A 27,261-nucleotide genomic window follows, 5' to 3' on the forward strand; every position below is an offset into this window, starting at 1 on the left:
TCGGGCTTTCCCCACGGCAGTGGGTGGGTCATTTCACCCTTTTCAGGACCTTCCCGGTGCGATGCCTTGGTGGGCTTCTGGCCTAGTTATTGAGGTTTGATGACTTGAGCTCTGCTAAGAGGCTCTGTATCTGGCCCCTATTTCTTTCTCTCTTTGCCCTATCCCTCCCTGGTTTTCCCGTTTTCTCTCTACCTTTCTGGGACTTACGGGTTCCTTCTCCCTTTTTTGTGCTGAGTCTTGCTGAAGGATTCGATGCGACTGACCATTGGCCCTGTCTGACTCTGTTGACTGTTGAAGTCAAAGCCCTTCACATTCCATTGGAGGAGGACTCCCATTCTCTTTTCTTTTATTCTTCTTATTTCTGCACTTCGAAGTAGAGAGCTGCACGAGAACGGGGACCATGGGGATGCCCCCGCGGGTTTCCCCTTCGAAGATGCCCCTCGGGTTGCAGAGATCCCGTAGGGACCCCCCTCATGGTCTCGGGGATCCCACGGGGTTAATGCAACTCGAGCCGTGAGGCTCGTCTTCTTTTCCTACCTGCCCTGCAGCAGCATACATAGCTGACCGGAAGTCTTCCCCGATGTCAGCGCTGACATCGGAGGGAGGGTTTTGCGCCAGTTACATGCAGCATGTAGGGCAAAGAGCCCTGTATGCTGCACGTGACTGACGCAACGCCTTCCATACGACATAAGCTCTGACCACGGGGGAAGACTTCCGGTCAGCTATGTGTGCTGCTGCAGGGCAGGCAGGAAATAGAAGCAGCTCGAGCTACCTCTCAGAGCTCCATTTGGATGAGAAAGTTGCTGATAAGGTAATTTGCTGGCAGATGACTGCAGGACACAGAAGGGGTCGAACGTGGGAGGCAAAAGCAGGACAGAAGGAGGCCGAACATGTGAGGCAAATGCGGAACACAAAAGGGGGGAGGGAGTACGTTTTTGGGCACAAGGCATGAACTTGGGAGAGAGGATGGAGGAAAGAAGGGAAAGAGATGCTGAGGTGGGGGAGGGAATACGTTTTTGGACACAGAAGGCATGAACTTGGAGGAGTGTGTGGCGCAGTGGTTGGATCTACAGCCTCAGCACCCTGGGGTTGTGGGTTCAAACCCTGCGCTGTTCCTTGTGACCCTGGGCAAGTCACTTAATTCTCCATAGCCCCAGGTACGTTAGATAGATTGTGAGCCCACCGGGACAGAGAGGGAAAAATGCTTGAGTACCTGATTGTAAAAACCGCTTAGATAACCTTGATAGGAGGTATATAAAATCCTAATAATAATAATGAACTTAGGAGAGAGGAAGGGAGGGAAAGAGATGCTGAGGTGGGGGAGGAAATAGAAAGGGAGAATTGGGCGTGGGTGTGTCAGTGAGAAGGAAAGAGATGGTTGTGTACATGGGGAATGAAAGAAAGGAAAATTTTTGGTCATAGGGAGGGATTGAGGTACAGATGAGAGGAAAAAATATTGTGGTGGAACGGACAGATTGAAATGGATGCAAGAGGGAGGAATGTTGGACATAGTGGTGAAGGGAATGGAGGGAGAGATGTGGCATGGTGCTGAAGAGAGGTGATAGAAGGAGAAATGTTGGGCATGGGACTGGTGGGCAGGGGCGAAAGATGAGAAAGGGATAAATGCTGGACCATGGTAGGAGGAACTAATGGACAGCAACAGAAGAATTTACAGAAGATGGGAAAGCGGAAAAAAGAAACTGGGACCAACTTTATGGAAAAATAAGTCTCTAGACAACAAAGGTAAAAAACGGAATTTATTGACTAAAATATGTTAGCTTTGGGAAATGTATATAGCAGATGTCTTTGTATTGTGTTCAAAATTAATAAAGTGTCTTTGCTTATTTGTAAATGGGTCTTTACCAGAGCCTTTAATTCAGTAGCATAAGTAAATGAAATAACTATTTCTGAAGTTTATAGGGACAGGAGGGGACAGAGGGGATTCCTCGCGGGGACAGAGGGATTCCTCGTGGGGACAGAGGGATTCCTCGTGAGGACGGGTGGGATTTTAGCGGGGACGGGTGGGATTTCTGTCCCTACGCAATTCTCTACTTCGAAGAGACAGCTGGGCCTTCGTGCGGGACCTAGCCATCTCTGGCTGCCTTTGGATTGCTACACACTCCATGTATAATATTTTGGGCTGAGGGATTGTTTATGATGTTTGAGCTGTTGGGCTTTTTGGCATTAGGCCTCTGGGAGGATGTGGTCCTGCTTATATTGTTTCTTACCCCTTCTCTTACCTCTTGGGTCCTTGTGTTTTCACCCCTGGGATGGGGGTAACCTGGGAGGGGGGGGCAGAAACGGGTAGAGTGAGAGAACTGGTTGGCGTTACCACAAGGAACTCTCGTGTTTTCTTTTGGGGGGTCTGACTGGGCCCATTTTTCTCGCATGCCACCCCTGTAGTTTTGATGCACAGTGGGCATTAGGGGTCTGGTTTACTTTTGGGCTGGTATAAGCCTTGGTGGTTTCCATCTGTCTTTCTTTTCTCATTTCATGGGGGAGAGAGTATTAGGTTGCATGGAGGTTTTCACAAGTTGGGGGGAGTTGGAAGTTTGAGGGGGAGCTTCCTGGGAGGGCAGAGGAGGGCGGTGGGGGTTGGTGTCAGTGTGTGGTATGGCTGTGGTTGAGTGTTGGGGGAGGGGGGATTTTTTGGCAGGCAGGCAACTGGGGGAGCTGTAGGGATCGTATATGATTTTACTGCTCTACCTTCTGGACATAGGCCTAGCTGTGATGCTCGGACTCCAGTCTGTTTTATTTGGATTACCCTTTGGGTACTCTGGTGGCTTTTTTTGTTTAGTAGCTATGGTTAATCTGAATGTGGCCACCTTCAATGTAGATGGCATTCACTCTCCAGTGAAATGTAAGAAAATACGCACTTGGCTTAAGCAGCACCAGATTGATATTGCGTACCTTCAGGAAACCCACCTCACTGCATCAGAACATGACAATCTGCGTAGAGAATGGGTGGGAGAAGTGGGCTACTCTGCTTATAACTGTAGGTAATGGGGGATGGCCATCCTAGTACATAAACAGCTGCCTCTCCATATCTATAAGACCACTATGTCCTCCTATTAGATGAACTGTGGGTGGGTTCCAGTTCCTCTTCTGTAATCTTTATGCCCCTAACATTTATTGTCATAAAGTCTATTCAGGACTGCTGGGTTTGATAACACAATATCCCGACTACCAGCTGGTAGTTGGTGGGGATTTTAACATTACGACTGACCCTACTTTGGATTGTTCCCCTGCCAAGCCGCGGCCTCGACATTATGATCAGAGAGGGGTGAATTTTCTGTGTAGTCACCTGGAGGTGGTGGACACGTGGAGAACACTTCATCAGTTTGACTGGGAACTTACATTTTTCTCCCATCCTCACAAACATATATTCGCACCTGGATTATCTTCTGTGGTCATCTTCTCTTTTTTTCTCGGGTTGATAGAGTTGTTATTAAAGACACGACACTCTCAGACCACTCAGTGATAGATCTTACTCTGGGGGTTACAGATCAGCGAGGAGCGCACTCCTGGCGTTTCCCTACTGCCTTATACTCTGACAAGGAGTTTCACACTTATCTCAGATCCAAATGGCTTAACTATGATTCTCACAATCGCACCCCGGATATGGACCCTGAACACTTTTGGAAGGCTTCTAAAGCGGTTCTGTGCGGACATATCATTCAATATGTTGCTATCAAATATAGGAAGCAGGGCGCAGAGCTACTGGCCCTCTTGGGGCAACTGACAGCCCTGCATTGGCATCACCACACGAGCTTGGATGCATCTGAGCTACAGCAAATCAAATCTATTCGTATTCAAATCAACAACATCCTTGATCAGCAGTTTCGACTATCAATGGGGGAGCAAGGCGGGCAAGCTCCTGGCACATTTGGTACACCCCCACAGGAAAACGAAAATTATTTGGTTAGTATAGGACAAGTAGGGCATATGTTTCACTCAGGAGTCTCAAATTCGGGACTAATTTGTGGATTTTTATAGGTCTCTCTATGTGATGCAGAATTTCAAAGAAGCGGAGAGGGATCACTTTTTTAGGGATCTCCCCTTCCACGACTCACTATGGAACAGGCAGAACAGTTAAATGTGCCCATTTCGGCAGAAGAGATTCGTCTGGGGATCAAGAAACTGAAAATTGCTAAATCGCTAGGCCTGATGGGTTTGGCCCAGAATATTACAAACCTTTGCCTGATATCCTGACTTGACCTCTGGGGGTCTATTTCCATCACTTATCTTCCAGTACTGCGTGCCCTCGGAACAATCTGGCTCACAATACCTTGCTCCCTAAATTGGGAAAGGACCCTACCCAGGTTGGTTCATAGTAACATAGTAGATGACGGCAGATAAAGACCCGAATGGTCCATCCAGTCTGCCCAACCTGATTCAATTTAAATTTTTTTAATGTTTTCTTCTTAGCTATTTCTGGGCAAGAATCCAAAGCTCTACCCGGTACTATGCTTGGGTTCCTACTGCCGAAATCTCTGTTAAAACCTACTCCAGCCCAACCATTGAAGCCCTCCCCAGCCCATCCTCCACCAAATGGCCATATATAGACACAGACCGTGCAAGTCTGCCCAGTACTGGCCTTAATTCAATTTTTAATATTATTTTCTGATTCTAGATCCTCTGTGTTCATCCCACGCTTCTTTGAACTTAGTCACAGTTTTACTCTCCACCACCTCTCTCGGGGAGCACATTCCAGGCATCCACCACCCTCTCCGTAAAGTAGAATTTCCTAACACTGCCTTTGAATCTGCCACCCCTCAACCTCAAATTATGTCTTCTGGTTTTACCATTTTCCTTTCTCTGGAAAAGATTATGTTCTACGTTAATACCCTTCAAGTATTTGAACGTCTGAATCATATCTCCCCTGTCTCTCCTTTCCTCTAGGGTATACATTAGTGCTGCACGATTCAGGAAAAAAAATTTCGATTCGATTTGATTCAGCCAATGAATCGATTTTTCAATTTGATTCGCTTTTCCTGCCCAATTGGGTGTTTTTTTTTTCAAACATCCTGGTGAGTTTATTTATAACCTCTTCACCCTTTTTATAGAATCTTAATCCCCTTTGCCTTCTCCTAACCACATTGGCACTTTGGTGTAAACAAACAAAAAAGACTTTTCATTATGTCCTCTGGTTTTACCATATTCCTTTCTCTGGAAAAGATTATGTTCTACGTTAATACACTTCAAGTATTTGAACGTCTGAATCATATCTCCCCTGTCTCTCCTTTCCTCTAGGGTATACATTAGTGCTGCCCAATTCAGGAAAAAAAAAATTTTGATTCGATCTGATTCAGCCTACTGAATCGATTTTTCGATTCGATTCGCTTTTCCTCCCCAATTGGGTGTTTTTTTTCAAACATCCTGGTGGGTTTATTTTATAACCTCTTCATCCCCTTTGCCTTCTCCTAATCACACTGGCACTTTGGTATAAACAAACAAAAAGGACTTTCCTCTCTCTGTTAAATCCTAGCTCACATTTGCGCTCTAACACCAGCTCTGGCAGGATACACGTTTCAAATCTGACATATTGTAATCACAAAACAGAAAATAAAATTAGTTTTTCTACCTTTTGTTGTCTGGTCCTTATTCAAATCTTGTTGGTCCCAGGCTCTGGTTGTCTTCTGATAACTTGCTTGCCAGGGTCTCCTTCTTTCTCCATTCTAACCATCCATCTGCCATCTCTGATCTCCCCTTCCGTTTCTGTTCCCTCCTCCGGAGGTCTGGCATCTTTCCTTTTTTTTGTCTCCATCCACAGATCCACCTTTTCTCAACTACCCTTTCATCCAGCATCTCTCCCTCCTTCTCTACCACCCCAGGGTCCACCATCTCTCCCTTTCTTTTCCCAACTACCCTCCTATCCAGTATCTCTATCCCCTCTCCACACCATCCCTTGTGTCCAACTTCTCTCCTTTTCTGTTCCTTCCCTTCCTAAATCCCATTGCTCATCATCTCTCCCTCTCCTCTATTTTTAGACCCATTATTTCTTCCCCCCCCCCCAAGTCTGGCATATGCACGTCTCTTACTCCTCTTCCCTCCCTCCGTGTACTTCTACACCAGAGCCCATTCCCCTGAAGGTCTGTCTCCCCCCTCCGAAGGCCTGCACCCAATGCATGCCTATCCCCCCCTGAAGGTCTGCCTGTCCCCCCTGAAGGCCTGACAGTCCCCCCCTGAAGGCCTGCATCCAAGCCCTGCCTGTCCCGCCTGAAGGCCTGCCTGTCCCCCCTGAAGGCCTGCTTCCAAGGCCTGCCTGTCCCCACTGAAGGCTTGTACAACACCCCCTCCCCCCCCCCCCCCAGAAGGCCTGCGTGTTCCCCCTGGCCTCAATTTACCTCATTTCATCGGCCTGCATAAGATTGCTAGTGTTAGCGATCTTTACAAGCTGCCATTGAGTCTTCGAGCTGCCTTCTCTGCCTCGGTCCCGCCCCTCCTCTGACATCAGGGGGGAGGGTCAGCCGAATCGGGAAGCCGATTTTTTTTTGTTTTGAATCGATTCAAATTGATTCACCCGAAGTGAATTGGTAAACCGATTCGAATCGCGAATTGGGCAGCACTACTTTGTACTTGCCTCGGTTCTTTGTATTTGAGTTCTTGGTATTTGTGTTGTTCCTGTTCTCCTGTTGAATCCTTACTAATAAAAATGATTAAAAAAAAAAAAGGCAAGAATCCTACCTATGAACAGGCAACACTAGAACACCAACACACCTACTACTGATAAAACAGAACAAACGAGATTGTTACAGATCTCCACACAGAAATATAAAACCTTTGTCACGTGCAAAACACAGATCCTCTCCATACACAGAACAAGGGATTAGAGAATGACATGGGGAAAAAATCTGTCCCCGTCACCGCCCCGTCCCCACAACTACTATCTCCGCATCATTCATACAAGCCTCAGTACTGCAATATTTAGCTTATTCCTTCCTTATAAATCAAAGTTCTGGCTGCTGAACTAGAGAAAGATGTTCAGCTGGCAGGGCTTTGTTTATATATTTTTATCTACACAAGTAATATACTACTTTATCCTAAAGCATAAAAAAAAAAAGAAAAGAAATAAATAGAATTTTTTTTTCAACCTTTTTTGACTGGTTTCTGCTTTTCTCATCTTCTCATTCTATTCCTTCCATCCACTGTCTGTCTTCTCTCTGCGTCTCTTTGCATCTTCCATTTGCTCTGTTACTGTACCTCTCCCTTCACCCATCTTCTTTCCTCCGCTCCCCCCATAGTCTGGCATCTCCGTCTTCTTTCCTTCAGCATCTTCTCCCCACTCTTTGTTCCCCATTTCCTTTCAGCGTCTGTTCCTCTCCACCCCCCTTCAGCATCTGTTCCTTTCTTTTCCACCACCAGTCTTCCCTCTCGCCACCTCACAGCCCTTCAGCACCCCTCACGTGGCCTGAGAATCTCCCTCCCTCCACCTTACCTTCGCGGCGCGTTTTAAGTTACTTTCCAGAGTAACTTGCTCAAGCCGACCGAGCCTGACTGCAGTCGCATGTGTCTGAGGCGGAAGCTTCTCCTCTGACGCAACCGGAAGTTGCGTCAGAGGAGAAGTTTCCACCCACAGACACACACGACTGCAGGCAGGCTCAGCCGGCTTGAGCAAGTTACTTTGGAAACTAATGCGCTGCGAAGGTAAGGGGAAGGGAGGGAAGGATATAGATTCGGCCGGTAGGTAGGAAGGAGGGAGGGGGCTGCGTATGATCGGTGACCGCACGCAATTCCTCCCTTAACTGTGGGGACAAGGCCATTCATACTGTTTTGGCGGGTTACCCGCTCATTCTTTACAAAGGATCACAAATTAGAAATATGAAGACAAAAATTGAATTGAGAGACTCAAGAAGTCAAACTCGTCACATGCTGCAAACTGGTGAAATAAACATACAAAAAACAATTCCTCTTCCACTGTACATAATGTAAAGACACCTGTAATGTACATTTATTTACTGGAGTATTTAAACTTTGTCATCTAGATATTTTATTTTTGTAACTGTTTCCCATGCACAGCACACTCCCCCTCTACCCCCAAGCACAAACACACACTTATCTCTCCTCCCATGCACAATCCAGCATCTCCCCTCATTCCCCTCCTGTCCCCTTGCTCATTCACAGTTCAGCATTCCTTCCTCTCTCTCAATTCTCCCAATTCCCATCCACCTTAAAGCTTCAACCTCTCTTCACATTTTCTGGAAGTGATGGTTCCCAGTAGTGCTGCCCAATTCACAATTTGAATTGATTCACGATTCAGTTCAGGTAAATTGATTCGAATCTAAAAAATCGGCCTAACTGATTTGGTAACCCAGGGTTTCTCACCGCTCATTGGAGGTACACAGGAGGTTACAGGATCCGAGGCAACATGGCTTTACAAAAGGTAAATCGTGCCAAACGAACCTGATTGAATTTTTTGATTGGGTGACCAGAGACCTGGATCAAGGACATATGCTAGATGTAATTTACTTAGATTTCAGCAAAGCCTTTGATACAGTTCCTCATAGGAGGCTGTTGAACAAACTTGAAGGGCTGAAGTTAGGACCCAAAGCGGTGAACTGGGTCAGAAACTGGCTATCGGACAGACACCAGAGGGTGGTGGTTAATGGAAGTCGCTCGAAGGAAGGAAAGGTGAGTAGTGGAGTCCCTCAGGGATCAGTGCTGGGGCCAATCCTGTTCAATATGTTTGTGAGTGACATTGCTGAAGGATTAGAAGGAAAAGTGTGCCTTTTTGCACATGATACCAAGATTTGTAACAGAGTAGACACCGAAGAGGGAGTGGAAAATATGAAAAAGGATCTGCAAAAGTTAGAGGAATGGTCTAATGCCTGGCAACTAAAATTCAATGCAAAGAAATGCAGAGTAATGCATTTGGGGATTAATAATATGAAGGAACCGTTATGCTGGGAGGAGAGAAGCTGATATGCACAGATGGGGAGAGGGACCTTGGGGTGATAGTGTCCGAAGATCTAAAGGTGAAAAAACAGTGTGACAAGACAGTGGCTGCTGCCAGAAGGATGCTGGGCTGTATAAAGAGAGGCATAGTCAGTAGAAGGAAGAAGGTGTTGATGCCCCTGTACAGGTCATTGGTAAGGCCCCACTTGGAGTATTGTGTTCAGTTTTAGAGACCATATATCTGGTGAAGAACGTAAGAAGACTTGAGGCGGTCCAGAGGAGAGCGACGAAAATGATAGGAGGCTTGCGCCAGAAGACGTATGAGGAGAAACTGGAAGCCCTGAATATGTATACCCTAGAGGAAAGGAGAGACAGGGGAGATATGATTCAGACGTTCAAATACTTGGAGGGTATTAACGTAGAACAAAATCTTTTTCAGAGAAAGGAAAATGGTAAAACCAGAGGACATAATTTGAGATTGAGGGGTGGTAGATTCAAAGGAAATTCTACTTTACGGAGAGGGTGGTGGATGCCTGGAATGCGCTCCCGAGAGAGGCGGTGGAGAGTAAAACTGTGACTGAGTTCAAAGAAGCGTGGGATGAACACAGAGGATCTAGAATCAGAAAATGAGATTAAATATTGAACTAAGGCCAGTACTGGGCAGACTTGCACGGTCTGTGTCTGTATATGGCCGTTTGGTAGAGGATGGACTGGGGAGGGCTTCAATAGCTGGGAGGGTGTAGATGGGCTGGAGTAAGTCTTAACAGAGATTTCGGCAGTTGGAACCCAAGCACAGTACTGGGTAAAGCTAAGAAGAAAAAATTAAAAATTTAAATTGAATCAGGTTGGGCAGACTGGATGGACCATTCAGGTCTTTATCTGCCGTCATCTACTATGTTACTATGTACACGGGCTGACTGCTGACCACCACTCCCCGCCCACTCGCTGCAACAACTCCCTTTCGCTGCTACTCCCCACCCGCTCGCCGCCGCCACATCCCGCCCATTCGCCACTGCAACTCCAGAAAGGAAAGGGCCAGCGTGCAGCGATTGCACACCACCAGCCCAGAAGCCCTCCCCCAACGTCAGTTCTGACGTCGGAGAGAAAGTCCGGGCCAGCCAACAGCTGCTTGACTGTCCCGGACTTTCTCTCTGACGTCACAATTGACGTCTGGGGAAGGATTGTGGGCCGGCAGCGTGCATCACTGCATGCTGGCCCATCTTCCTGGAATTGCGGCAAGCAGCAGACCAGGGGGAGAGGAGGAGGAAACGATGGTGGGTAGGCATGCTTCGGCACAGCAGGGAGGGAGGTAGAGAGAGAGAGAGAGAAAAGGAGATTGGATGCACAGTCAGAAGGAAGTGCAACCAGAGACTCATGAAATCATCAGACAACAAAAGTAGGAAAAATGATTTTATTTTCTGTTTTGTGATTACAATATGTCAGACTTGAAATGTGTATCCTGCCAGAGCTGGTGTTAGACTGCGAACATGAGCTGGATTTATTTTGTTTACACCACAGCGCCAGTGTGGGTAGGAGAGGGCAAAAGGGGTAAAGAGGCTATAAAAGGGGTGAAAAGGCTATAAAATAAACACACCAGTATGTTTGAAAAAATAAATAAATAAATAAAAAACACCCAATTGGGCAGGAAAATTGAATCAAATCAAAAAATCGATTCAATAGGTTGAATCAAATTGAAATTTTTTTCCTGAATCGGGCAGCTCTAGTTCCCAGCAGCAGCAAAGTTGCCTATGGCCTGCTAAGCTTTCCCTCTGAGCTGTCCCTGAAAGTTGAGTCATAGGATTGGATTTGAACAGGTTGCAGGCAGCATATGCTCATCACTGCAGTCACTAGCAAACTTCACATCAGCAAAGAGAATACTAGAAAAAAAATTAAAGTAGACAGGGGAATGGGAAGAGGGTAATTGAGTGAGAAAGAGCTTATGATCTGTACAAACAGAGGGAGGGGAGGAGAGATGCTAGCTTTTGGATAAAGAGAAACAGCAGCAATCTTTTCAGGAAGTGGCTCACAGAGATCAAGGAGGAGAGAAATGCCCCCTTTTGCCTTCTACACGTCCAACCATGAAAGATTCTGCTAATGCAATATTAAAAAAATAAAAATTAACTTACTATACACTGGATTCAGTTGCAGCAGGCTGGACCAATGCTTGCAAATTGTTAAATTAATTTTTCTTGACAATCATGATCCAAGATGGCCACGAGTGGCTGAATGTCGGGAAGCATCTCTCAAGCACTCGGTAGAAATCGGAACTTTTACCTTATTGTATTTTCTCAGCTCTGTCCAAGTGTTCTCTCATGCCTAAGAGGAGAGGGAAAAGTGCCGCTGCAGCCTCGCGGCGCTCTGAAAATCCTCCTCCTCTCACCATCAAGCAGCTCTTGAACTGCCTTCAGAAAGAGTCCTCAACATCAAGGAATTGCCCGCAGGACTCGGCGGCACAGAGTGACGCTGCAAGAATCCCTGGGCTAGAGGTCACGCTGAGCCCTGAAGCAAGAGACACTCCCCCTCAACCACAGTGTACCAGCTCGCCACGGGAACCAGGCGCGTCCAATGAAGCAGTGCCTGTAACCCAGGAGGCTTGTTCATCTGTGAGCTATGGTACAGATATACCGAAAGACTTTTTGAGTCTGGAGAGTGATACTGCGGCTGGAACATCGAGTAAGAGGGAGGTACAACAAGACCTGAAAACTACAAACTTGGGAGGTGAGATTTCTTCTTTCACGGTTGAAAAACCCTCTGAAATCACAATGAAGTCTCTCTGGGACTTAGTTGTTAAACTGGGAAACTCCTTGAATCCACAAATTAAAGTGCTGGAAATGAAAATTGATACACAGGAACAAGAACTGAATGCATTACAATTAGAAATGACCTCAGTGAAAACCATGTCTCAAATAAATGAAGCTGAAATAACAGGGGTTAAACAAGTACAAGAAATTGTGATTAAAGATAGTATTAACATTAGGTGGAAACTGGAAATGATTGGAAATGGCCATCGTGCCAATAACTTGTGGTTCCTAAATTTTCCTAGGGTTCCTTCTATGTCCCCCAGGGAAATGTTAAAGAAATATTTCCTGGAGATTTTTTCAGTTTCAGAGGAACTAATTCCACCATTCACACAAGTATTCTACTTACCTGTCAGAAAATTGGACCAGCAATTGACTAATGAGGGACAACAGGAACCACAATTGGATGTTACTACACTATTGGAAACTTCAATAAGTGAATTGGCTATACCAGCAACATTGTTGGTGACTTGCATTGGCGCCAGATAAGAACTGGATAATGAAGATGTTCTTTAAAAATAGAATTAAAGAGTTTCTAGGTCAGAAAGTACAGAGTTTTCCAGATGTCACCAAAGAGACTAAAAAATGGAGAAACAGTTCTTGTTATTAAAATCTGGAGTAATTTCAGTGGGGGGGAAATTTTTTCTTAGATTTCCCTGTAAATGTATTGTTCATTATGGTTCAGATAAATATGTCTTCTTTGATCCGACGCACCTACCATAGTTTGTAGCTTTGAAACGTCTTGAGAAAGGTGAAATAATGGAAGTAACAACTGAAACACATGCTTAATTTTCAGTCACTTAGATTTTCTTTAAGATTAAATTGATTTTCCTTGCTTGTTATTGTCACTCTTTTGACCTGATGGGCCGCCGCGTGAGCGGACCGCTGGGCTGGATGGACCTCTGGTCTGCCCCGGTGGAGGCGACTACTTATGTACTTAAGTCTTGGATCATAATAATTGTGGACTATAGATTGCTTAATTGTAAGGAGAATATGTTAGTATTTCTCCTATTGTGGTTTTCTTTTTCTTTTCTGAAGTTCCTAATTACAATCTTACTGTACAAGATGTTATGCTTGGAAATATTGTATAAAATTGATACATTTTTTTAAAAAAAAAAATTTCTCTCATTATAAATATTACCTACCGTACCCTATAATTATTTCAACATTTGAGAGACTTTAATCACAAGCTCCAAGTTATTTGAACCACTAAGGAACTCACCGTCCCAAGAGTGCAGGCAAATTCCCCTAGGAAGTCATGTTCATAAAGCTGCATACTTGACTTGTCCTGATCAAACACAGCAAATTTTAATTTCTGCACTTCTTCAAAGTGATAATTTATGATAAACTTCTTGGCAAATGCAGGATTCAAGTTGTTTACTGTTGTTTCTGTTCTGTCAATCTGAAAAAAAAAAAAAAAAAGAATCTGATTTTTAGTATTTGGGATCAACACACAATAGACATACCTAGATTCTCTAGATAACATTCCCTGCATCCCAAACACTCTGAAGAAAGCCACAGCATGATGGCTGAAATGTTGGTTCTACCTACCCAGACGCGGTGAGACAAGGACTACTGCAACAATGAACCGAGATAAATACATGTCTTGGGTTTAATACCAGTGACCCGAATACTGTATATAACATAACTTCAGAAACAAAGGGCTAGATTAACTAAACCTCGATTGTGTCTCCGATCCGTTCCCGATTGCATGCAGGCCGACGAATTCACAAAAGGCCTGCATGCAAATGGGAACGATCGTGGACACGCCCCTAACTCACTGCACGGATCGCTACAGAGTGATCCTGGAACCTGCACAGACCCTGACAGTAGTGACAAGAGAAACAGCCTCCTCTAACTTAAACATGGTTAATCTCTGATCAGGATATCATCATAGGTGATATATTACCTTCAAACTACAAAATTATCCCTTTATCAAGAAACTCAAAAAGAGGAGGTGGTTTAGCAATAATTTTCAGAGACCACTTAAAGTTCCAAGTGTTAGACTCCAAACCGACTACTGACCTGGAAATTCTCACCTGTAAAATATCTAAAGAGGATTGCAAAGACAACTTGATCCTCACAATATTTTACATTCTCCCCAACAAATGGCATCTAGCAAAAGAGGAATCTACGAATTCCTCCTTGCAAACTCGGTAGCTGGTGCCAACAACTTTATAACCAGGGATGTTAATTTACACCTCGAACAGGCAGACAATTCCAAAGTAACTGACCTACTTTCCTTCCTTACATCATTAGGGTTTACCAAACCATCCCCGACTAAAACCCACCACTTAGATCTGATCACATTCTTTTTTAATGCCCCAGTGACCCCCCAGTGAAAGGACACACATATCTTATGTCTTTTGTCTCTGTCTGTGCTGGAGGTACTAAAACGCAGAATGTTCGTGTTTACTCTCTTGATGGTTTGGGAAAAGGTCATTTAATCTTGCTAATGAAGTTAGTTGTTTGAGACAATAGAGATTCGACCCCCCACTGCCATGTACCGGTTGAGAGTGATAAGGAAAGCTTTTAACACCTTTAGATTTAAACAATGAAGTACATATCCTGCTCACGCACCCCCTCCCCTCTCTTGTCCAACACCCTTTTCCTGTGATGGTTACCACTGACCCATGTAAAAAGATATATAAATGGATGTACACTGATAATAAAACAGGCAATCTCTTTAGGACACTGTCTGCGTATCTTTTCTCTCTAAGGAGAATGCCTCCGGATATCCGTACCCAGGCGACAGGGTGTGGGCAGGGCGGTTTCGGGACCAAGAAACGGACCAGATTCGTTTCAATTTGGGGGCTCGTCATCCGGGATGGGCTGGACATTACCAATATCTTGTGAGTATTTCTGAATTTTGAATTCTGTTCTTTAATACTCACTGGTATTGGCGTCCTGTTCCAACCCTTTATTTATATTGTGGGTTTTTGGGAAACTCACGCCACGGTTACTGTTCTTTTGGGAAGAACAAGATTAATGTGGAGTTTTCGGGAAGCTCCCACCGCGAAAATAAGCAGCTGCCATTCTTTCGGGAAGAATGAAATTAAGTGAAGACTTTTGGGAAGTCTCTCTATTGTGGATTTATAGAAACGCCTGCCCACTCTGTCGTCTGTACCACTCTTTGCATGCGCTTTTCTCTTCTATCGCTTAGATAAGATTTTATAGAGTATAAGATTATATTGTAAATTATTAATGTACCTCGCTTATAAGGTAAGGTAAGTGAAAATTTCTGCATTGTTATATTGTTTTTATTATTGCAAAAATTCCTGCATTGTGATATTGTTATGGGTCATAAAGGCACTTGGGATTCTCCCCCTCCTAGACAGATGAGACTTGTAAAGCTTATGTTGCCCGTGTGTGTGACACTCTCCCTCCAGATAACATCTCTCTGTGTCACCGGTCCTGAATTTTGATAGCTGTATTCAGTTTAATATTTTTTCTTTGCAGCTTGTACACAAGAACTGTTTCTTGTCTCCCTCTCAAACATACAATAGTTTGACTCTGACTCATGTCTTGAGTTCCTTCTTCAGCTGCTAGCCTTTTGCCGAAGAAGGAAACTTCTGCCGTTTCTTGTGCTGTGTTTCCGGAAAGAAAAAATTCCGTTTTAGGTTTCAGGTTTGTTTGGGGATTTGATATAGCGCCTTGTCAAGGTTCAGAGCGGTTTTACATAATATATAAAAACAAAGAGTAGAAAGGCATACATTAAAAAAACAAATTATAATTATTAAAACAGACAGACACATAGATGAACATTAACTTATCGAAACAAAATGAAAAAGGGTAGAAATACATTTGTGTAATGAAAAAGAGAGGGAGAAGGATCAAAACAAAAGGTAGGGAACAAAAAATAAATAATCTAGCACTTTGTAGAAAAGATGGTGACCTGTTCGGGCCGCCGCAGGAGCGGACTGCTGGGCAGGATGGACCTGTGGTCTGACCCAGCGGAGGCACTGCTTATGTTCTTATGTTCAATGTGTCTTAAAGAGGGAATGGATAACAGATTTTGATAAGAAGAATGTAATGTGCGATGGAGGTTATGGGGGATTAATAACCTGTTGATGAAATCAGGTAGACCGGAAGCTATGGCTTTATGTATCAGTAACATTATTTTATAAGTAATTCGACTCTTTGGGAAGCCAATGGGAGTTAATTAAAAGTGTGACATGATCAAATTTTCGAGCTTTTAAGTTGAAATGATTTTAATGGCAGTATTTTGAATAATTTGGAGGCATTATCTTTCTTTCTTAGTGATGCCTTTATTTAATGCATTGCTATAGCCTAGACATGAAATGACTAGCGAATGAATAAGAGTATTTAATTAAGGGATTGCAACAGTTAATTGCATCAATTAGTATTTACGAAACAGTGTTAGTGCATAGGGTGAGGAGTGGTGGCTTGTGGCCAGTGGGGGGTGGTGTTTGCGGGACGGTGGTGGAGTGGACGTCGGAACGTGATGGTGCAGTGTTTTGTGGAGTTTTTCTACAGGGGGGGCTGGTTTTTCGTGTGATTCTGGGTGGCTCTGGTTGGATGCAGGCATGTGTGTTAGTTGGGGCCATGCCCAATAGAAGCGTACGAGGAAATGGTAAAGAAAAATCCGAATATGGATGCAGTCAAAGCCAGAAAAACACACTGCAGATTAATATAAGGGAAAGTATAGTGATGTTCTTTTTGTGTGCTTTGTTGTTAGGCTAGATCATAAAGGAAATCAGGAGGTGCATGGACTCCATTTTGGGTTCTTTGTTTCTTCTCTGTCTCTGCTTTTCTTTGTGCAAAGTTTTCCCGCTCCTAGCATCGTGGTGTTGGTTGATACCAGATGTGCCTTGGGCTGGCTGGGAAGAAGTATCCCAAGCTAGGATATGGCATGCATTAAATATGAGTGAACCAAGTTGTGAATGTGTGGTATGAATGAATTTGTAGTGCTTGGAATGAGGTGGTTGGGTTGGAGTCAGAGATCTGATTCTGATTCTGTGGCAGTCTTTGGCAGGGAGAGGGGGAGGGCGGCTCCTCCTTCTCGTCCTCCTTCTCCTTTGTTGTGGTGACGGGCTGGCTGACTAGTTTTCAGCACTGTTTGTGGGTGGCGTGAGGCAGCTGACAGGCAGGCTGAGAACTTTTCAGCAGCTTCTTTGATACATAGACAAATTGTCTGAAATAAGTTTTAAGAATGATAAAAGAATATTGGAAATGTTATAAAATGTTAATGTATATTCAGAAATAAATGTGGATAGAACGAATATGATTTCTGAAACTTTTAAACGTAGAGGAACTTCTTTGTCTAACCATAGAGGGTCAGGATAAATTAACTTTAATTGATACGGGGGCCAGAATCAGTTTTACAGATAGAGCAAGAAAAATATGGAAATTTGTGAGATTCAAGTTTCAAGTTTATTTTTAACTTATTGAATAGCTTAATTTAATTTGCTAAGCGATTTACAAATAAAAACAAAAGGTGTACACATAAGCTTATTTATAGTAAATTACATGAGTTTGACATTGACATACAAATTAACAGATACATAAGGAAAAAAGGGTAGAACTAGTTGTATTAATAAAGCACAAAAGAAGACATGAATGGTGAAAACAATAGGAATGGGGAATAAGTAAATTAAAGGCGTCTTTAAAAAGGAAGCTCTTCAGATTGCCTTTAAAATGGTTTAGGTCATTTTCTTCTCTTAAATGCTGAGGTAAGGTGTTCCATAATTGTGGGGCCATTACAGAGAAGATATCATGACAACGAGTTCCAATAACATTCAGTGATGGAATTGTTAAGAGTTTTTGATTAATGGACCTTAAAGAACGTGATATATTATGGGGAATAAACAGTTATTAATGAATTGGGGTTCGTTCAAAGACAGTGTTTTAAAAACTAAAAGTAGGATTTTAAAGGTAATGCGATGAGTAACAGGAATCCAATGTGATTCGATCAGGATTGCAGACAGAGCTTGATAGGTGTTGAAGAGGTTTAATGAAACCTGGACCCAAGAGGTAGGTCTTAGTGCCCATGCAAATATGGATTCCCTACTTATTCAGACTTTCCTTTCTAACCTCCGATCTCCTTTGCAGATTCTGGTCAAACAAATGATTTCAGAATGGCCCACTAGTTCTCGTGCAGAATTTCAGAATAAATTAATGAAAAAAAAAAAGAGAAGCCGCAGGTTGCTTTGAGATCTCTAAGCCTCGGGAAATCCTGCATTATCAGGGCCGGCTACCCACCTGGGGACCGCGTCTGTCCGCTCCTCGCGGAAGAAGGGGTCGCGAGTTTCATGTGGTAATAATCTATCCAGAACTACTGGATGTTTTAATTGCGGGGACCCTGGTCACTGACTTAATCAATGCCCATCTGGCTGGTGCCCAAAGCCGCCCTTCGAACGGACTTTGGTGTAAAGAGGGGAAACCCTGTATACCAGTTGCCATTGTTATTATTGACATGTTCTCCCGATGGCCTGAAGTTTTTTCCCACTACAAATGAAACTGCTCAGACTATGGTGAACATTTTACTTTGCAAAATCATCCCTAGGTGGGGATGTCCCACACACATCAACTCAGATAATGGTCCTGCTTTCACTGCCAGAGTATGCAAAGATTTAGCTATCGCACTCCGCATTGAGTGGAAATTTCATCTCCCATATCACCCACAGAGTTCCGGTATTGTCGAATGCATGAACAGGACTATTAAAGACAAAATCTGGAAAGCCACAGCTGACACATTTGTGAATTGGAAAAAATTACTTCCTATTGTTTTAGCTGAAATTAGGATGTTGCTAAATTAAAATGTGTTTTTTTTTCTCTTTCTTAGCAGCAGTTCGGATATATACATAGCCATCCCAGTTTTGGCACAAGGATATTTCTGGTGTTTTCCAGGGATCCTCTTTGTCACTGCAGAGATAAAGACGATCCAAAGAGACATTAGCTTTTCTGAATATGAGATGGTTATTTGTATTACTCATGTGTTCATCTTTATTTTGGTTCTCTATAACAATGTGTTTATTTGCAGAGTTAAATTCAGCCCTGCACACTTGACAGATGGAAAAATATTGTGTTTTATGTTTTATCTGTGCCATGTAGTCTGTGTTTTGTCCACTTGATTTAGTTTAGGGGGTACCCCAGGATACATAACATTGGCCATTTCTAGAGCTAGCTCTTTTCCCACTTTTTACTAGCCCATTGCGCAATGTTCTTTTTACCTATAGTTTGCATATGCTAAATGTAGCTTAGTTAGGGGTTATATTTTTAAGAAAAGGTTTTACTCTATATCTATACAGTATTTATTCTATGGTGCTCACTAGATATGAACCATTCAGTACACATTTCTGACATAATTTTTTTTAAATACATTCAGTACAGAATTATGGTCTCTCTGAAGTACCATAATAAGTATATGCAGCACACAAAAACATATCTTTTTGGAATGTCTGATTAAGAACCTTAAGTACCTGAATATTGTCTCTCTTTTGCCATAACTTTAACAAGTAAATGCATTAATATTGTCACATGTTGCCACATTCAGTACAGGCAACCTGGTTTCTCTCTCTCTCTCTCTCTCTCTACATTCAGTACAGGCAACATGGTTTCTCTCACTTTCTATCTCTTATTTGGATCACACTGAAGTACAGCTGCTGAATGATATCTGGACTCTTTCAAGCCGGTGTATCCCTCCCTGTATGCACAGACATCATTTAATCCCAAGGGTGAACACCACCAGTTTCCAGTGACTGACAGATCCTGTGCAAATATCATTTCATCCCAAGTGTGCATCTCACCAGTTTAAAGAGACTGTCGGTTCCTGCTGGACTAATTCATTTTCCTGCACCCTGACTGCAAAGACATCTCTACCTTCTCACACATGCTGTACACAATGTTTCCTGTTCGTTGGAATGCTTTGCTGTACAGTTCCACCTATTTAACCTACTCCACACCTCTAATGATTATATGGACATTCCAGACTTTATTTCATATGCTGTGCATCCACTACCTCTTGGTATGGGGAACGAGACATTCCACAAGCTGCTGAACTTTACTGAACAACTTAAGAAAACCTCCAAAGAAGTGAATCATACTATCACTTTTGAAGATGGACAGATTGCACAAACTGTAGAAAATTTGTTCTGAGATGCTCATGTCTCAGTTTGGGAACTTTTCTTTGAGTATTCACCCACTGCAAACCACGTATTTAATGTTTTAATTCACCCTATCATTATCTTAACTATTCTACAAATTTTGCTATGTATTGTTATGATTCTCCTTTGCTGTAGAGTGAAACACGTGTATATTTCTTTTCTCACAAGGTTCCTTCTAGCTTTTAAGGCAGTTAGACATGAATTTCCAGTATCTTCTCTGACACTTGCTAATTTGGTTCTAATGTGGTTTTAATCTGGCATATTGCATTGCATGCCAGGGTCAGACATAATTACCTCATACTTGCATACTCTCTCATGACATCTTTGTACCTTTATGCCTGAGCCTCCTGAGAAAAGTTTCCTGCATCCCTTATGCACCGTTCATTCGCTCAACGACGGGTAAGATATAAGCATACTGGGATCCCCGCCCAGATGATGGTGTACAACCTAAGACAGAGGTTTGAACTCATAATGGGAACTGTTTATCTTCATAGCTTGGAGATTCTGCAGGACAGGGGACGTGCTACTAAAATGTTGGAGGTAAGCATATTGCGAAATGCAGACTGGCTGTTTATAGAAGGGTACCACAAGCTTGTCTTCATTTCAAAGAATAAAAATAAACAAACAATGGGAGACGTCAGCATAGCTGTTGCTAGCATTCAGCATTTTCAGTTGGCATAACTAATGTCAGCCAAGGCCTATGGGAAATTATATCAATCTGACTCTGGCATGGGAATGCAGAAATAGTCCTGATTAAATCATGATTAGCTAAAAGGTGTTAATGTCTCATTAAGAGGGTGCTTAGGACAATGGGTCCAGGTGCACAGATAACTAAGATTAATCAGAAACTATTGTCAGAGGCATACTGGAAATTACATTTAACTACAGCCTAGTGTTCCTTTTTGGAATCATAGGTGTGCTTCACTGTTGCAGCATCAGATTTTCGCTTTAGGTGATATTTACTGGCTCTGTGGAGACCTTCGGCTCCGTGTTAAACTACCCAGCCAGTGGATAGGCCAGCGTATACATAGATGAGACAGGGGTCCCAAGAGGAGTCCCAGATGAATTCAAGGCCCGAGACCAGGTTAAGGCTGGGTTTGAGTCCCTTATTCCTCTTATTACTATCAATAAGAATGTTGATTGGATTAATTACATTTATTATAATCAGCAACGCTTTGTGAATTACTCTAGGGATGCCTTGCAAGGTATTGCTGATCAGTTAGGCCCCACTTCTCAGACGGCTTTCCAAAATCGCATGGCCCTGGATATGATCCTTGCAGAGAAGTGGGGTGTCTGTAAAATTCTCCCCAGTACTTTATCCTGTTGCACCTTTATTCCTGACAATACAGGTCCCACGGGTAAGGTTACTATGGCCATTAAAAAATTAGAAGACCTCTCTGCTGAGCTTAAACGTAATTCTGGTTTATCTAATCTTTGGGATCTGTATTTTAGTTAGATGCAGGGCTGGGTGAAAGACCTTCTTATTGTTATGATCTTTATTATTATCTGCACTCTTGTTGCTTATGTAATTTTTAGACTGTTCCTGCACTGTTTGACTCATCTTACAGCTCCTAAAACCCCTCCTCAAAAGACATATCTAGAATATCTCTCCCTCCACGCTCATGCTGTGCATTTATGATGTCATTTTCATGACGTAAGAGGGGATTGAAAGGACACACATATCTTATGTCTTTTGTCTCTGTCTGTGCTGGAGGTACTCAAACGCAGAATGTTCGTGTTTACTCTCTTGATGGTTTGGGAAAAGGTCATTTAATCTTGCTAATGAAGTTAGTTGTTTGAGACAATAGAGGTTCGACCCCCCACTGCCATGTACCGGTTGAGAGTGATAAGGGAAGCTTTTAACACCTTTAGATTTAAACAATGAAGTACATATTCTGCTCACGCACCCCCTCCCCTCGCTTGTCCAACCCCCTTTTCCTATGATGGTTACCACTGACTCAAGTAAAAAGATATATAAATGTACACTGATAATAAAACAGGCAATCTCTTTAGGACACTGTCTGCGTATCTTTTCTCTCTAAGGAGAATGCCTCCGGATATCCGTACCCAGGTGACAGGGTGTGGGCAGGGCGGTTTCGAGACCAAGAAACGGACCAGATTCGTTTCACCCAGTATAAGTCTCAAAGGTGAAACCTGGTCGGACCATCTCTTATGCAATCTTGTATTATGCTGGATTAAAAGACAACTTAAAATGAAACCAAGGAACAACATAAGAACATAAGAAGTCACAAACTTTTCAAAATAGTCAATTCTTTGTTTGATATTGAATTCCACAAGCCCTCCAATACAGACTCTCTACCCCCTGCGGCGATCTTGGTGACAGGTCAAAAAATGCGCAAGACAATCGCGCGCAGACAATCGCGCGCAGGACAAATAAGCGCAAAGACAATTGCGCGCAAGACAATTCAGCGCAGCGACAACTCCGCGCAAGACAATTCAGCGCAGCGACAACTCCGCGCAAGACAATTCAGCGCAAGACAAGTCAGCGCAAGACAACTCAGCGCAAGACAACTGAGCGCGCCACTAGAGGCCGCTTGACCATCGGAGGACACGCGCACGTACAGCACGTGAACACGTCATCACGTCAACGTTGACTCTTTGCGTTTTCAACATAAATCACGTGAAATGCATTTTCGTTACCATGGTTACGTTATCTCATGATATATATTCTCCGAACACGTCATCACGTCAACGTTGACTCTTTGCGTTTTCAACATAAATCACGTGAATGCATTTTCGTTACCATGGTTACGTTATCTCATGATATATATTCTCCGAACAGCATTTAAATACAAGTCACGTGAATGCATTTTCGTTACTATGGATACGTTTCTACATTATATATGTCCTCCTTCCTTTCCCGCCTTCCTTTCGCTGCCTGACCGTGTCCGTTATAGGTAAAGATCTGGTTTTGCTGGTACTTGATCTATAACGAATATTTGTCTTGCGCGGATTTATCTCGCCTCTGGTGAGAGCGAACGTCCACATTTCTTCATTTACAGGTATGTTTATATTTACGCTTCACGCGCAAGAAAAGGGAGGGGGGGTATGGTTCATAGACAATTGCGCGCAAGACAATCGCGATCATAAAACTCAGCGCAATTGATCCTCAAGTTATATAGGTATGTTGATATTTACATTTTCAGTTCTTGTATTGCGCGCAATTGTCTATGAACCAGTGATATTACGCGCAATTGTCTATGAACCGCGATTTGGTCCCGTATTGTCTATGAACCCGGCGATTTGGTCCCGTATCTAAACGCACAGGTCCTTAAAATCTTGTCTTGCGCGCAATTGTCTATGAAACCAGTTTATATTTACGCGCAATTGTCTATGAACCGCGATTTGGTCCCGTATCTAAATGCACAGGTCCTTAAAAATCCGCGTTCTGCGCCACTTTTCGGGTCCCTGCCACATTTAGTCTCTGGCTCTGACAGAGTTGTATGATAATTTAACTCTGAAGGATCCTAATGCTTTCCCTTCCCCATGCTAGGATCCGTCAGAGTTAAATTCCCATACGGTGCCGGGTCAAAAGCGCGCCGGCGCGCCGGGTCAAAGGCGTGCCCACCCTATTGAGCGCAGCGCGCGACGCCGCGCCTTTCTAAATTACTGTTTTTAGGGCTCCGACGGGTTCATAGACGATTGCGCGCAAGCCGCGCCGCTCTAAATGACCGTTTTTAGGGCTCCGACGGAGGGCGAGGGGGGAGAACCCCCCACTTTACTATAATGTGGAGGGTTACGACCCCCAAACCCCCGATAACGCCGGCGCGATGTCTATTAAGTAAACAGAAGGGGGTTCCCGAACAAAACCCCCCATCGGAGCCCCTAAAAACTGTAATTTGTTGCGGTTCGGCGGCGCGCCTTGCCTTAAATTGGCTTTCCGTCTTTCGCGCCGTTGTCTATGAACCTTCTCATCCAGCCCTGTCAGGGGGCAGGGACCTGAAAAGGGGCACGGAAACGCGGATTTTTAAGGACAAACCCCGTCTTGCGCTTAGTTTTCCCGCATGTTAAAAGAGCGAGAAGGTTGAGGTATGGTATTAAGATTATGTATAATGTGATGATGGATATTAATTGGAAGCATAATTGGATGGAGTTATAGATTTTAAAAGTAATAAATATCTAAAAAAAACTTGTTGGCATGAGGTAAAAACTCTTATGCCAGCAACACTAGTATCTGAATATGTTAATTTGAGGATTGTATCATGATGTAATGATGCAATATTATTGGGTAAGTGCATGAGAAAAAAAAAAAGGAAAATATCAGCACAGGAGTCACCATTCAACATATAAGTAATAATTTTAAAGTATCTAGTTTTGGGTACAATTCATTATGTCACATTATCAAAATGGAAAGAACAGTAACAATAAAAAAAGGGAGACATTAACATCTTACTGTAATGAATATACACTATTTTCTATTTAAAGATACACTGTCTTATTGTTGGGAGGGTGTCTAAATTATACTATTATCATTCATATTGGGAAAAGTAAGAGTGGGGAAGTGGGTTGGGAAGGGAGGTACTTGATTGACATGTGATGTATTTCATTTTAATGTTTTGATTCTTGTACACATGATGTGTCATTTAAAATGAATAAAGATTTTTTAAAAAACCGAGTGTGCTCACGGTTTATAGTTTTATAAAGGCATTGGGTACCATTTTCTTTTGCAGGTATCATATATTTTAAACATTGACAGGTCAAAAACTCGAAAGACAATCGCGCGCAGACAAACATTTTAAACATTAACAGTTTTTCATATACTTCTGACACTACATGCATTTATGTCTTCAGATGCGAGTGAGGAGGAAGAGGAGGAGGAGGATCAGGAAGAGGGAGGAGGAGGAGGAGGAGGAGGAGGAGGAGGAAGACACCCCTATCCCTGACCGGCCGTTCCTTATCCCCCGCAGACGCCCCACCTCCCAATCCCCTTCCACCTCCGCCCAGTCCCATCCAACGTCCCAACCCCCTTCCACCTCCGCCCACTCCCATCCAACGTCCCAACCCCCTTCCACCTCCGCCCAGTCCCATCCAACGTCCCAACCCCCTTCCACCTCCGCCCAGTCCCATCCAACGTCCCAACCCCCTTCCACCTCCGCCCAGTCTCATCCAACTTCCCCCCACCGACGCCCTAGACCACCCTCTAGGATCCCCCTAAAAAAACGCCCCAAACCCTGCCCTGCCCCTTCATTCCCAATGCCCTGTTCCCCCTCCCTCCCACCCCCTAAACCCAAGTTCTGCCTTAAACTTTTCCCTGAAATTCGACCCTCTGTCATCACCTCTCCCCCAGCCCTCCCACGTACCTCAATGAGTACTGCCTCAACCCCCATCCTGGACAGATTTAGCGACCTCTCTGTCCAGTCCGGTAAGTGTTATGATATTTTTATTCGTAATTTTTGTACTGTAAAAGCTTTTATTCATTTTTACAACGTACATCAAGTGTACAATTAATAAACACATTTATGATTTAAGACATCACTTGAATTTTAATAATATAATATAAAATGCTTAGGTTTGTTCATATGTAACAAAAACAACCAAGTTTGTCTCATAGATGCTTCCACTGTACATAATTGTCTTTTCAATGTCCACCTGCTTTTCATGCTCTTTTTCATTACAGATATATTGGCATCCCCCTCCTCTTCGCCGCCTTTGTCAACATCCCCACTCCCCATTCAAAGCCCCAACCGTTGTTCCACCTGTTTTGCCCCCCTCCGACCCTCAACCAGAGATTGTGGGACCAACCCTGCAAACGGCCACCACCCCTGTTGCAGCGACCACTATTGTGGCTCACGCTGCCACAAACACAGATCCTCCGCCCAGTTCTGTAACAGTGGAGGACATTTACACGGCGGTGGTTACCATCTTAGCAGGGGTGGAGCACATGAACGACTGTGCTGAAGAATCCGTTCGACACATTCGTCACGTGACAGGGGCACTGCAGGTCTTGCTAGAAGCACTTCGCGGTACCCCTCCCACCCCCGTGAATGGCTCCACTGTTAACGAGGGAGCTGCACCCTCTTGTCACCACTCCTCCCATCCCCTTCTTCCCCCCCTGCCTCACTCCCTCCCCCTCCTGCCCTTCGCCCTCCCAGAAAAAATACAAAAAAAGTATAAAAACAACTCCCTCCCCTTCTTCCCCCCCTGCCTCACTCCCTCCCCCTCCTGCCCTTCGCCCTCCCAGAAAAAAATACAAAAAAAGTATAAAAACAACTCCCTCCCCTTCTTCCCCCCCTGCCTCACTCCCTCCCCCTCCTGCCCTTCGCCCTCCCAGAAAAAATACAAAAAAAGTATAAAAACAACTCCCTCCCCTTCTTCCCCCCCTGCCTCACTCCCTCCCCCTCCTGCCCTTCGCCCTCCCAGAAAAAATACAAAAAAAGTATAAAAACAACTCCCTCCCCTTCTTCCCCCCCTGCCTCACTCCCTCCCCCTCCTGCCCTTCGCCCTCCCAGAAAAAAATACAAAAAAAGTATAAAAACAACTCCCTCCCCTTCTTCCCCCCCTGCCTCACTCCCTCCCCCTCCTGCCCTTCGCCCTCCCAGAAAAAATACAAAAAAAGTATAAAAACAACTCCCTCCCCTTCTTCCCCCCCTGCCTCACTCCCTCCCCCTCCTGCCCTTCGCCCTCCCAGAAAAAATACAAAAAAAGTATAAAAACAACTCCCTCCCCTTCTTCCCCCCCTGCCTCACTCCCTCCCCCTCCTGCCCTTCGCCCTCCCAGAAAAAATACAAAAAAAGTATAAAAACAACTCCCTCCCCTTCTTCCCCCCCTGCCTCACTCCCTCCCCCTCCTGCCCTTCGCCCTCCCAGAAAAAATACAAAAAAAGTATAAAAACAACTCCCTCCCCTTCTTCCCCCCCTGCCTCACTCCCCCCCCCCTCCTGCCCTTCGCCCTCCCAGAAAAAATACAAAAAAAGTATAAAAACAACTCCCTCCCCTTCTTCCCCCTCTGCCTCACTCCCTCCCCCTCCTGCCCTTCGCCCTCCCAGAAAAAATACAAAAAAAAGTATAAAAACAACTCCCTCTCCTTCTTCCCTCCCTTTCCATCCACCCCCCTCCACACTCCCACCCCTTCACATCCATTCACACCATACCCACCCCACTCCACCCACAGTCTCCAGCATCATGACTCGCCTGCCTCCTACCGTCTCGTGGGATCTTCAGTCCTCCTGTGAGTGTCTCTCTATCTCTCTCTCACTCTCTCCCTCCCTTCCTCCCTCCCTCTCTCTCCCTTACCACAGTGTTTTCTTTGCCCTCCAGCCTCCTGTGTCGCAGCAGTGGTGACTACAACTTCACAATTCATGTCTCCAGCATCATGACTCGCCTGCCTCCTACCGTCTCGTGGGATCTTCAGTCCTCCTGTGAGTGTCTCTCTATCTCTCTCTCACTCTCTCCCTCCCTTCCTCCCTCCCTCTCTCTCCCTTA

The 27,261-nt window shown here is 44.2% G+C and overlaps 1 protein-coding gene across 2 annotated transcripts in view; it reads right to left on the minus strand.

The window, feature by feature from the left end:
• Positions 1-27,261, minus strand: part of CPNE2 (copine 2) — a 476,132-nt gene that overhangs the window by 369,755 nt on the left and 79,116 nt on the right. For both annotated transcript variants that reach the window (XM_033943760.1, XM_033943758.1), the window contains exon 3: positions 12,916-13,095. In XM_033943760.1, the coding sequence (XP_033799651.1) occupies positions 12,916-13,095 (180 nt within the window). The remainder of the gene's footprint in view (positions 1-12,915; positions 13,096-27,261) is intronic.

The sequence above is a fragment of the Geotrypetes seraphini genome, chromosome 4, assembly GCF_902459505.1.
Source record: "Geotrypetes seraphini chromosome 4, aGeoSer1.1, whole genome shotgun sequence".
NCBI classification, from domain to species: Eukaryota; Metazoa; Chordata; class Amphibia; order Gymnophiona; family Dermophiidae; genus Geotrypetes; species Geotrypetes seraphini.